This window comes from Procambarus clarkii, chromosome 55, assembly GCF_040958095.1.
Source record: "Procambarus clarkii isolate CNS0578487 chromosome 55, FALCON_Pclarkii_2.0, whole genome shotgun sequence".
Classification (NCBI taxonomy): Eukaryota; Metazoa; Arthropoda; class Malacostraca; order Decapoda; family Cambaridae; genus Procambarus; species Procambarus clarkii.
The window spans coordinates 10,559,488-10,573,418 of NC_091204.1; the positions used below are offsets into that span (position 1 = coordinate 10,559,488).

At 40.6% G+C, this 13,931-nt stretch overlaps 1 protein-coding gene across 7 annotated transcripts in view; it reads left to right on the top strand.

Moving 5' to 3' along the window:
- Nucleotides 1-13,931, top strand: part of LOC123755787 (glutamine--fructose-6-phosphate aminotransferase [isomerizing] 2) — an 89,676-nt gene that overhangs the window by 41,836 nt on the left and 33,909 nt on the right. For 3 of the 7 annotated variants that reach the window (XM_045738638.2, XM_069305464.1, XM_069305465.1), the window contains exon 5: nt 1,617-1,758. In XM_045738638.2, the coding sequence (XP_045594594.2) occupies nt 1,617-1,758 (142 nt within the window). Of the gene's footprint in view, nt 1-1,616; nt 1,759-3,131; nt 3,177-8,306; nt 8,334-13,931 lie in introns of all 7 variants that reach the window. The other 4 variants (XM_045738610.2, XM_069305463.1, XM_045738619.2 and 1 more) reach the window with 2 other exon arrangements.

Here is a 13,931-nt window from a genome sequence, read left to right on the forward strand (position 1 = left end):
AGAAAGAACTTTTTCAGTGTCAAAGTAGTTTACAGAAGGAATGCATTAGGCAGTGATGTGGTGGAGGCTGACTCCATGCACAGTTTATAATGTAGATATGATAGAGCCCAATAGGCTCAGGAACCTGTACACCAGTTGATTGACAGTTGAGAGGCGGGGCCAAAGAGCCAGAGCTCAACCCCTGCAAGCACAACTAGGTGAGTACAGGCTTCGGGGGATAGACAGTTCTATGGGTTTATAATCCTGTAGGGTGAAAGAGCATCTCCTATTCTCAGTCCTACATTGTGGCTTGTTGAGCTAGTAACTGTTGCTCCTTGTTTGTGTTACATTGTGGCTTGTTGAGCTAGTAACTGTTGCTCCTTGTTTGTGTTACATTGTGGCTTGTTGAGCTAGTAACTGTTGCTCCTTGTGTGTGTTACATTGTGGCTTGTTGAGCTAGTAACTTGTTCCTTGTTTGTATTACATCTGACCTTTTGAAGTTGTTGTCCGAATCAACATCCTCCAAATTGTTCAGCATTTAGAACGTTTCGATGAGATCAGCGATGAGATCACTGATGAGATGAATATGTATAGTATAGTCACAAGATTGGACCTCTGCCTGTACAATTATTTTTTGTATTTATACATATATACAAGAGTTGTTACATGGTTGTAAAGCCACTAGCAGGCATAGCATTCCGGGCAGGTCCTTAATACTTGTTTTCCCGGAAATACGACCCGCCCAATTGTTTAACAACCAGGTACCCATTTTACTGTTGGGTGAACTAGAGGCTACAGTTAAGGATTGGCACTCAGGTCAATCCTTTCCCCCCGGCCAGGATACGAATCCTGGCCGATATCCATCTTGCGATATCCATCTCGAGTTAATTACAGCATTTAAAGAGATCCTATTGGTTTGATTGTTGATGCCAGCAAGGGCTAGTATATATTGTGTGTCCCATACTCGCCCTATGAACAGTGCAAGAGGATTACAGAGGGCACGAAATTATCTTAGTCAGACCTCGGTGAATATTTTATATTAGAATTTGCAATTTATCTGCTGATCTTTTATAATTAATTATAAAGAGAGCTGGTAATAAGCATGTTGTATTATAATGTATGAATTACAACATGTATTACAGGCTGTATTATACATTGGAGGCCACTTTTGGTTCACACTTTAAATGATTATCTATGTTGTATAAAAGCATGTGTATTATTATTGTCTACTGTTATGTATTATTATTGTGTAGTCTCTTATGTATTATTATTGTCTACTGTTATGTATTATTATTGTGTAGTCTGTTATGTATTATGTTATGCATGTGTGTTTTTCTAGTTTACTCTGCTTATACAGTCATCACCGAAACGCTACGCGTGTTAGTGGCTTCGCAAGAATGTACAAATACCAATCTTATGTAATCTCGCCAACCTATTGTACCTTCTTGTGAATACAATTATTATTATTATTATTATTATGATGTACTATGTATCTAGTATATTTCTTTGAATTCATGAGATTTGGAAAATAGTAAAGATATTTACACTATTATGAAAACTGTAGGAAATATGGTACATAGTGCTACAAAATATCAATTGGCGAGTACTGCCCTCTCAAGTTTGACCCCACGTTACAGGAGGGAGCCTTCGCCCTGGCGTTCAAGAGCAAGCACTTCCCAGGAGAGTTGGTGGTCACTCGACGAGGCTCCCCTCTGGTAGTGGGCATCAAGACGAAGGAGAAGCTCGCGAGTGACCATATTCCAGTCCTCTACAGCAAAGGTATGTTTATATATTGATTTATCTCTTTATATATGTGCTAAGACAGACAACCATGATTCTCTCTCGATACCATTATGTTGTCTACTGTGTTCCGATCTTATTCTTCCTTTCTTTATTAATGATTTTGGCCTCATTAATTTTAATTATAAATGAAATACTGTTTTGTATTCAGATACAGTACATGATGAGAAGATGCACAGTAAACAACTTTTTAATTATGAGCCAAGTCTGGATAATTTAAGTAGTTTAAGTCATTTTTTTAGTTTATTGATTCATGTTCACTAGTTCCAATGTTTTGTTCGTTATGATACTCTGCTTATTAACTGTCATGCAGACTCTTTCTTTTAATTAACTCTGTATAAAATAGGTTAGATAATATAAATTCTTGAAATATTTAGTTTACAATTTACTATGGTATAACACCTTACCATATTACAGATTTTAGTTTATACATATTACCTGAATGCAAGTTTTTGGTCCACAACAACCAAATAATAATATATTGTATTTGCATACACACGATCGTGTTTTTCCCCACAAAAACCACTTCAGTATCACCTTCAATGAATGTATAATGAAACGCTACACATTTGTCCACAAAATGTCTGTAAATTATATGCTGCTCATATGCCGGTGTATGTTAAATATTTAGGATGTAAATCATTTTTAAGTTGCTTAGTATACTTTTACATAAATAAAATGCATTATGAAGATAGAATATAAATGCCAGTCATAATTTCCTTCATGTTATTGTAATAGTTTCTGGGTTTGTTAAAATACTATATTTCGTCAAGTTTAACTGTACACACTGCGCGTGATGATGAATGCTGTATATGGTGACTGGGTAACTGGCTTTTTTTCCCCCCCCCCTAATGGATGTATTCTTGCTTATCCAGTTTTGAAGAAATCTCTCAAGTTTCCCAAATTCAAACTTGTACAGTATATTATTTAATTGTTCGTGAGGCTTGATTCTATTCAACATTGATAGCTATCAATAGAACAGTATAGATTCACAGGTTTGTTAAATGAGCATTTTAATACAACATGTATTCAGTTCCCACTGGGCAATATTTTCGGGTAACATTTAATAAAAATTTCAACATTGTTCCATCATTACATCAATGACATTAGTCCAGATTCGTTTGAGTCGGTAAATACATTTTACAGCTTGCTGGATATGGCCAATATTATTTGCCAATTTTCATTTAAAATAATTTTTAGTGTTTGATAAGAAAATAGAAAACTCAGATTTAGGATATAAATTCCATTAATAAATACTGTGTAATGTACAAGATGAGAATCTTCAAGACTGGACCAATATCAGGACAAAAAGGTATTCTCTAACTCAACGGTATTATTTTTGGCTTACTAAGATGGGTGCGAGTTTGGAGGACGGACACTGGGTTCAAGAGATAGAGGCAAGTGAGGCGTTGAGAGACTAGCCGGCACCTTTAAATTATATGCATGCCATCTTAAGCACATCTTTTCATTATTTATATTGCCTATGTTTTTGCTTTTAAGCTTCCTATTTTTCTTATTTTTCCCTTGCATTAATATACAGTAGTAGAGTAGCTAAGCTTAGACTGCTGTAGCAAGAGCATTGATATTTTGTAGCTGCTAATGTTATTTGCTTTAGAATACAAGTGAACACCTGCTGCCGATCTCCACAGCAGGTACGCAACTATTCCACCCTGTCGTCCAACAATGATAGCACCAGTACCTATACCTACTGAGCAGAGAAGTACAAAATATGTACTCTTGCTCCCAAAAAAAGATATTGTACTATTAATTTTGTAGTAGGGCCAAGAGAAAGGACAACCAAACCTAACTTTGGATATAATAAGAAGTCATTGTCTCAGGGGACAGGAAGCCAGCGTGTGTTCACACACGTTTAGTCTTTTATCGAGGTCACCCCCCACCCCCCCCCAAGTTCGAATTACTGACCCTCCCAGGATACAACCCTACAACAAGCTTACTACTGGGTACCTACTTACTGCTAGGTGAACAGGTGCATTAGCTGACAGGAAATGTGCTCAACCATTTCTGTCGTGCCCGGGATTCGAACCTGGAATTCTCGATTGTGTGTCGAGAAGGAACCCGACTGTACTACCGGGACCCGTAAATGCCTAGTATAGTATACTTATATATGTAATAAATTAGGCTGAGATTGTTCGTATTAAGCATAGGATTGGTAATTTAAACCTAGAATAGATTAAATTTATGGTTACCCTGCAGGGGAGCCTGACAGCTGAGTGAACAGTGCTCGGAATTCATAGTCCTGAGGTTTCGGGTTCGATCCCCAGTGGAAGCAGGTACAAACGGGCAGAATTTCTTTCACCCTGATGCACTTGTTCATCTAGCAGTAAATAGGTACCAGGGGAGTTAAATAGCTGCTACGGGCTGCTGCTTCCTGGGGATGTGCAACAAAAAAGGAAATCTGGTCGAGGACCGGGCCGCGGGGACGCTGAGCCCCGAAATCATCTCGAAATAACCTCAAGAAGAGAGAAGATATCCCGTTGTTTTGCTGGTCTCTGCAGAAATCCAATAATAGTATAAAACTACATTTTTTTAGAGGTATAGCCATTAATACTTTGTACATTTCACACTCAGTAGCTATAGGTACTGTGTCTTGAGGCTGTGTTGAATAAGTGTCACTAACATGAGTTTAAGACTGATAAACTTGAACATTATTAATTGAAAATGTTCTTAACTTTTTTTTTTGGTCACATTTTTAACTTTGTAAGTTTATACCAAAACCTCTTTAACCTTGTATATGTTGTGGGTTCTAAACGTGATAGGAGAAAACATTGAGGCCATACAATTTGAGTTGACAGGGATCGTCGGTACCGACACCTGAGAGTAGGCTGGGGTATCGCTGCCAGGGATCGTCGGTACCGACACCTGAGAGTAGGCTGGGGTATCGCTGCCAGGGATCGTCGGTACCGACACCTGAGAGTAGGCTGGGTATCGCTGCCAGGGATCGTCGGTACCGACACCTGAGAGTAGGCTGGGGTATCGCTGCCAGGGATCGTCGGTACCGACACCTGAGAGTAGGCTGGGGTATCGCTGCCAGGGATCGTCGGTACCGACACCTGAGAGTAGGCTGGGTATCGCTGCCAGGGATCGTCGGTACCGACACCTGAGAGTAGGCTGGGGTATCGTTGCCAGGGATCGTCGGTACCGACACCTGAGAGTAGACTGGGGTATCGCTGCCAGGGATCGTCGTCACCGATACCAGAGTGTAGACAGTTATCACTGCCAGGAATCATCATCATGCGGGTATCACTACCTGGGATCATCACTGATACCAGAGTGCAGGCAGTTATCACTGTCAGGGATCATCATCACACGGGCGATGAGTCACAATAACGTGGCTAAAGTATGTTGACCAGACCACACACTAGAAGGTGAAGGGACGACGACGTTTCGGTCCGTCCTGGACCATTCTTAAGTCGATTGATCACGCTGGTATCACTAACAGGGATCATCACTGATACCAGAGTGTAGGTGGTTATCACTGCCAGGGATCATCATCACTGATACCAGAGTGCAGGCGGTTATCACTGCCACAGGAACATCGTCACTCAGTCAACCTGTCCTCTTATAAATTACGTCACTTTTTCGCTCGTATGCGCAACGGTCAAATAAAAAAGGCCGTAATTTGAAAATGAAAAATAATTGAAAATAAATTTGGGAATTTTTTTCCAAAATGGCAAGTTGAGGGTCCTCTGGTAGGTTAGGAGGGCAGGAAGTTCTCCTAAGGATTCAAAACGTCATGAAAACCATTAATTGAAAGGTAACCTAACCTAACCTAACAGCTTAAGCCAGACGACCCAAAACAGAAAACAAGACAGTACGTCACTTTCGTGAGCCGATTTAGGTTTGAATTACGTAGAATTTTAGCCCGAGTGCACATACGAGCGAAAAGCAACGTAGTTTGTAAGAGGACTTGTTGCACTGATACCCGAGTTTAGGCAGTTACCGCTGACGACCAACACCTGTTTGGGTGGGGTATCTCCTAAAGCTTGCATTGTAGTACTGGATGGTGCCTTCCAAACTCCATGAAAGTCAAGTACGGTAATTCTGGTTTAGATACTTTTAGTCCATCATATTCCACTCGGTAGCACACGTGTCTGGGGAGTCTAGGTACGTGGGTTCAATCCCATCATATGACCTCAATATTTCCTCTGATACATCACATTCTTATGATTTCTTTGCTATAATTACCCATAGAATGCTATCTCCATTTATTATCATTTAAGATAAGGTTAAAGATGCAGGTATGTTGTCATTATACTTTCATTAACCACTATAGTGCGCAGAGTACCCTAAGGCGCTCTGAGAGTTGTTTTTTCTTTTAATTATTCTATATTTTAATGTTTTTTAATGTTTTCATCACTCTGTGTTTTGAAATGAAAATGGTTGAGTTTGGAAACATTTTGACATTAACTGAACATTTATAAAAACAACAACAAATAGGTCCTTGACAATTGCACTATGAAGTTTTTGCCAAAACCATGTGAGCAGTGCAGTGGTTAAGCATCATTTATGAAAGGCAGTTTTAGATTTAAGTATTATGGTTAGAAATTTGCAAAACAATAAGCATGTTATTTGCAATGACAATATAAGCTTTTAAAAATTTTCAGCAAATACCACAGCCAGTTTTATCCCCAGCACTCATGGTCATATGTAGGCGATGAGTCACAATAACGTGGCTAAAGTATGTTGACCAGACCACACACTAGAAGTTGAAGGGACGACGACGTTTCGGTCCGTCCTGGACCATTCTCAAGTCGAAACGTCGTCGTCCCTTCAACTTCTAGTGTGTGGTCTGGTCAACACTCATGGTCATTAATGCCTGGTGGCTTATTTTAAGAAAATGTCATATTCTGTACAGAATTTGTGGTCAAATTCTTCAACATTTTAGACAACTTGGTATGTAGCGTATAGCTTCTAAACTGTAAGCCTACTCGTTCAGTATTGAATATAATGAAAAGCCAATTTCTGGGCAAGTCCTGCTGACTTCCTTACCATTTCTAATGTAGGCGCCATCAGTTGTAGAGTTCTACGGCCTGCCAGGAACCAAGAGCTAGAACCTAGTTTCCTTACAGAGGTTAAGGGAGCCATGCCATTTATATATTAAGTTATTTATGCCACCACTGAGATAGGCGCCCAGAAAGTCGGCTAGTCAAAACACACCCAGCTAGTAAGGGGCCCTGGCAGCCGAGTGGATATCACTTTGGGTTCGTAGTCCTGAGGTTCCAAGTTCGATCCCCGGTGGAGGCGGAAACATATGGGCAAAGTTTTTCATCCTGATGCCCCTGTTCATCTAGCAGAAAATAGATACCTGGTAGTTAGACAGCTGCTACAGGCTGCTTTCTGGGGATGTGTAACAAAAAGGAGATCTGGTCGAGGAATGGGCCTCGACCAGGCCCTTGAAATCATCTCGAGATAACCTCACGATAACACCACAGCTGGCTGCTTGCAAGATCTGCAGCCACAAAAAAGGCAATAAAACTCTCCAAACTTTGTAGACAAATGATTGAAAATTACATTAAACTAGTGCCTGCTCGTTCACTTCACTTTCCCCCCCATCATTTGAGGCAGGAGGGAGCAGGCCACAGGTTGCGAGCCGCTCCACCATCAGTTTGACAAATGGTGTAATAAACCCCCCCCCCCCCTGCCCCCTGCAGGCAACGAGTCACAATACCAGTGGCTGAAGTATGTTGACCAATCGACTTGAGAATGGTCCAGGACGGACCGAAACGTCGTCGTCCCTTCATTTTCTAGTGTGTGGATTGGTCAACAAACCCCCCTCCCTCCCTCCCTCCCTCCTGGCCCATTTTTTAAGGCTGTAGGTCTTAGAGGCAGCCAGCTGTCATTTGTTTTGTCTAGCTGACTTTATGGGTAACTTCCTCGATGGTGGCAATACTTCATGGTAGAACAAAGCGACTGATGGCACCTACATCGGAGATGGTAGCTTCAGGGAACCACAAGGGGCTTTCACAAGAAATGCAGAAATATATATGGTCTAAACTGTAGCCCTTAGTCGTGTAGAAGTGTTAAATATCGGTTCTTTATTGCATATGGTGGCATGTGGGATATTTTATGCAGTTAAACTTTGAAAATAGTTTTACCTGTAATGGTGATGGTTTGGATTAATGGTTCCTGCTTCTTGGGCATCTTTGGCACTGTAAGTGGGTTTTGTTTGTATTTCATGGTTAAGGTTTTGGACTCGGAGAAATGCTCTTAAAGTTTGTAATAGAGGGGTGGTAATGTGTTACGCGGCACGAGTGATGTGTTTTATTTAATTACTTATTTTGTTTCAGCACGTGGATTAAGCATTGGTAGATTTGTAGTTTGTTTTTTCCTTATATTTTTGTTTGTTGTTTTTTGTGACAGTATTTATATTTTTTTTTAGTTGTGTAGTTATTTGGTGGTATGAAATGTAAGACTTGAAGGCAGTAGTGACTTAGCCTTATTTATATTAACCCCAACTTCTCCTCCGTGTTTGCTCCTGCCTGACCTGCCCTCCACACCACGTCCAGATTCACCCGAGAAGGTTGACCTCCAAGGTAGTTAGTGGTTCCTTCTTCCCGTCTTGTATTTCCTTGAGTAGTGAGACAAGCAGTCTTGATTGTCCAATAGTTCTCTGCTTCTTTCTCTTTTATAACGTCTACATAATTGATTAAAGTTTTGTTTTCTGTGTGTATATATAGTTATAGTGCAATCTTCTTTATCTTTATCTTTTTTTTTTGTTAGTTAAATGTGGGTGTATAATTTTTGTTGCGCACACACACACACACACACACACACACACACACACACACACACACACGTTACACGGGCACACACATATGCTAAAGCTACAAGATAGATGAAATAGAGGCAGAATGATCACCACTGAATGAATAAAGTGCGTTGGGAAGACGGAACACCTGCACGCGTAGCTCTCGTCCTGTAACTACACTTAGGTACTTACACTTAGGTAATTACGCGATTTCCCATTGTCAGGAGACAGGATGCCCGTTATGCTTATTGAGGCCTTCATTGGCCAATGGCCGACCTTTCCCAGGATACAACCCACAACAGTCGGCTAATTCATGGGTAACTATTTGATGCTAAGTGATCAATGGCATCAGGCGTTAGGAAACGAGAGGAAATATATCACTGCTCTTGAAATCAAATTGTACTACAGGTCATTGTAGCACAAATGTATCTACTGTATGTGTGTAGTAAATACATTTAGGTGCCCTGTAGTGCAGTGCAGTCTAAGAAATGGTCTTCGGTTAGTTTCCTATTGAGGACGAAATGTTTGGGTACATTTCCAAACGCCTGATGCCTCTGTTCACCTGGCACTAAATAGATACCCAGGAGTTAGGCAAGTGTTATTGATCATATCTTGGGGAAGGTCAGTAATTTGGCCTAGAGAAACCTCATTAAGCCTAAGAAGCTTCCTGTTCCCGACAGAGAACAGGAAGCTGCTTGGGCATCTTTATGATTGCATATGATTGTGTATATGATTGCAACATATGCACACCACCATATTATGTGAGAAATCTTTAAAGAATTCTGATAAAGAAAGAGATCTAGGGGGTGGTTCTAGATAGAAAACTATCACCTGAGGACCACATAAAGAATATTGTGCAAGGAGCCTATGCCACACTTTCTAACTTCAGAATTGCTTTTAAATGCATGGATGGCGATACAGTATACTAAAGAAATTGTTCATGACTTTTGTTAGGCCAAAGCTAGAAAATGCAGTGGTTGTGTGGTGCCCATATCTTAAGAAGCACATCAACAAACTGGAAAAGGTGCAAAGACATGTTACTAAGTGGCTCCCAGAACTGAAGGGCAAGAGCTACGAGGAGAGGTTAGTCATTAAATATGCCAAAACTAGAAGACAGAAGAAAAAGAGGTGATATGATCACTACGTACAAAATAGTAACAGGAATTGATAAAATTGATAGGGAAGATTTCCTGAGACCTGGAACTTCAAGAACAAGAGGTCATAGATTTAAACTAGCTTAACACAGATGCCGAAGAAATATAAGAAAATTCACTTCGCAAACAGTGGTAGACAGGTTGGAACAAGTAAGATGAGAAGGTGGTGGAGGCCAAGACCGTCAGTAGTTTCAAAGCTTTATATGACAAAGAGTGCTGGGAAGACGGGACACCACGAGCGTAGCTCTCATCCTGTACCTACTCTTAGGGATTACACTTGGGTAATTACAAACACACACACACTGAAATGACAGTGACAATGTTTCGGTCCGTTCTGGTAAGGGTGAAGGAATCTCTCTGAAGCATTATTACTTTCATTTAATTTCATGTATGGGTTTTAATATTTGATAAAAGTTAGACTTTTATAGCAGATAGCTTCTTGTAAGTCTGTTCTTCCATATTTTGTTTTGTTACAGTACCTGTTTAAACTGTATTTAATACAGTACTTTATTTTCATTAATGTTTCCATTTTCTTTCATATTTCCCTCTTGAAAGTTGCATAGTTAGTGATGTATATAGTAGACATGGCCGACTGAAAGTCTTCATTAATAAGATGATCCCAGCGAGTGTTGTGATAGTAATTACAAGCTGCTTTATACAGTAGTGTTTCGAAGCTCTAAATAATTTGCATGTAACCAGGTATGGACATTTAGCCTTGATCAATTTTAAGAATTTGATGACCAGACCACACACTAGAATGTGAAGGGACGACGACGTTTCAGTCTGTCCTGGACCATTCTCAAGTCGATTGTGATGAGGAAGTAGAGACAGGCAATAAATAGGCACGAGAGATGAGGAGCAAAATAAGGTGTAATAGAGAATTTAAGAATTTGCAACAACAAATCCTGTTAGTTGAAAGATACAATATTAATTGTAAAATATATATATATATATTCTTATTATATTAATTACATGGAAAGGCTTTTGAGATTCATTGATTCGTCATGCAAGTTTTCTATTGATGCCATACATTGTAAAATCTAGTGGAATAAATTTCATGCAATAGTGGGCGTCAAATTGTGTAGTAGTCAATTTGTCAAACTCGCACTTGAGCAGTGATGTGAAGACAGCCACTTTTGTGCAGGATGCAATACTGCATTTAATGCTTGCAAGTGAATTGTACGTTACGTGACGTACTGTACGACCTACGGGAAAGATCTCGGAACACTTGACTGTCGGTCACATCCTGTGCGTAGGTTTGAAACCCTCATCACGGCCCTTGTGGATTTATTCATCCGTCATTAGTGTTGTGAAAGATGGGATCCCCAATAATGAAGGTTTTGGTACAACCATATATAATTACTGTGTTTATTTACTACTAACAGTACTCCTGGGGTATGGTTTCAGGGCTCTTGTGTTGAGTATCCGACTGTTGTATTGTTTTGTTTCCGATTCTAATATACATGTTGGTGGATATTCTGATTTTCCGACATAATTCACTGTTTGGTGGTAGTTCCATTATTAATATGGCTATGGGTTTAGAGTTAATAAATAAGGCTCTAATTGAAATAATGTTTATGGTGGTGGTTTTTTGTTAGGTATTGTGGCACGAATTGTTTACTTGTACAGAGGATATGTAACCAAAAATTGTATTGTCTGATTGCAAAGTAGTTAATTATTATGATTGCTTATAGTATTAGAAGTGCTGTGTGATAGTACATGTGTATAGTATATTATTTTGCTCCTTTGCAAAGAGAGTTTGATCTGACTATTGTTATACAGACGATGAGTCGGTAATGTGGCTGAAGATATGATGGCCAAACCCACACACCAGATGATGAAGAGACACGGACATTTCAGTCCGTCCTGGACCGTCGACTCGATGATGGTCCAGGACGGACCAAAACGTTGTCGTCTCCTCGTCTTCTGGCGTGTGGTTTGGTCATCACTATTGTTATAGTTTATTAAATTGGCTTTAAGTATGCTGTGCTTTTATGAAGTCATGGGGAAAAGCTTTACCAATGTGTGAGACTAACTTTTGTAGTAGCATAAGCATATGGGTTGTCGTGGTAAGTTGTCAAGTTGCCAGCGTCCGTTTTGTGCACTTTTGGTTGGTTATATATTCTCTAAGCTTGTCTAGTTTATGTACTGGATATCTTGGTCATTTTATACCGATAAGGTGATTTAATTTTCAAAATGCTTACCTTCAGCTGTTACAGCTAAGGTGATGTGGTATTGGCAAATTACAAAAATTAGTTTTTCTTTTCATGTACATTTTCACTATCGCTTGGCCTAAATTTTGTTCAGTGTCATTAAAGGCTTTCAGCTTTTCATGCCAGCAACTCTGCTGTCACTGTCACCTCTACTGAGTGTCTGATTTTTTGTATATATACAAGGTACATGGGTTATTACAAGTTTTAATGATTAATACTTTCTTGCAAAGTCGCTAACGTGTGTAGTGTTTTCGGCAAATACTGTAAGCACAAACTGCACATGCACATTAGGAGCTGAAACCCAGTCCATACTACGTGGCAAAATATGCAAGTACTGTATTGTAGTACCGCCCGGCCGACCGGGAGCTCCCGGTCGGCCGAGCGGACAGCACGCGGGACTTGTGATCCTGTGGTCCTGGGTTCGATCCCAGGCGCCGGCGAGAAACAATGGGCAGAGTTTCTTTTACCCTATGCCCCTGTTACCTAGCAGTAAAATAGGTACCTGGGTGTTAGTCAGCTGTCACGGGCTGCTTCCTGGGGGTGGAGGCCTGGCCGAGGACCAGGCCGCGGGGACACTAAAAAGCCCCGAAATCATCTCGAGATAACCTCAAGAAGATAGTCACTGGAAATGGGAGAATTGCACATTTATAGGACAGCATGTGTGGTACTGTGGATTAGGAGGAGAGTGTCTGCCAATCTCAGCCTTTGGAGAGCTAATAGTGATGCTGGCGCATGTGTATCATGTAGCCAGTTGCCACATGAGTGGACTATTGCTGAGAATCCTTCCGCTGCCAGGGTAAACATCCATCGTCCCTCCAGGACTACAATAGATTAAAGTTTGAAAATGAAGTATTGTTTTGATACTTGGAGGAAATGCTATGATGAGTTATAGAGGGGCAAGGGTCAACTTGTCACTGTCAAGTTGACCCAGGTAAACTGTACACAGCCATCATAGTGGGGCTTGCTGGTACCCAAACAGCAGCATGATTTCATTATTAATACTGTATCAGAATGTACTTCCTCTTTAAAAGTCTCCACATAAAGGAATGGCAGTAAATACCACATCATCGCTGTCACCCATCACAGGTTTTTGAAGATTTCTTCTCTACCACCACTTGTATTGGAACAAACAAGTTAAAGCAATTAACCCTTGGACTGCCCAACTTTTTAAAAGTACTAAATCAAGATATGTCCGACACAAATTGGTTAACAAATCAAATGGGGGGGGGGGGGGATATTATACATGACATGTGCACAGGCGCTAATCATAAATAGCAATTGGAGCAATGAAGGGGTTAAACAAGAGCTATCAAGTTACCGAGTCAAGAGATCGAGTCAGCAAGAGTTATTGCCCCTGAATCTTGGAATGGGAGAACTTCCCCAATGTTCTGTCCTCCGACTTTCATTTGAGCTTATGGGTTCCAAATGAGGCAAACGTGTCTACTTGTACCCCACATGGTTTGCCTTCAGACGTGGGTATACAGTAGATGTTTGTAGCACCCTGAGAGTTCGAATGAAAAAGGAACTTACCCCCTAAGGAGCTTTGAACTTAGTATGGTGAGGAAAATACGACTCCTTCCACTCAGAAGCAGGGAGAACCAACAGGTTTGACAGGGGGCGCTTTACGACCTGCGGAAAAGATCTCGGAACACTTGCCACCAGTACTGTCATTAATGTTGTGAAAGACATACCACTTTTCCTCGGGCAAAGGACCCCCCCCCCCCAACTAGTTCCTGCATAGGCAAAGACCAAAGGCCTTTCAACAAAAAGAGAATAAGACAAGAGCTCTCAAGTACTCTATCACAAGAGCAGTCGAGTAGCTTGGAAGCTTAGAATGAAAAAGATGGTTATAATAGGTAACATAAAATACATAGTAGTAGTAGGCGGCATCCATCAGTCTTGAGAGACTAAGGAATTATGCTGTGGTAACCAGGGTGCAAATCCGGGGTAGATCAATATGTTTCTGAAGCTGTCACCCAAGCAGCAAGTCCCCCCCCCCCTCTCCACGTTGCTGGA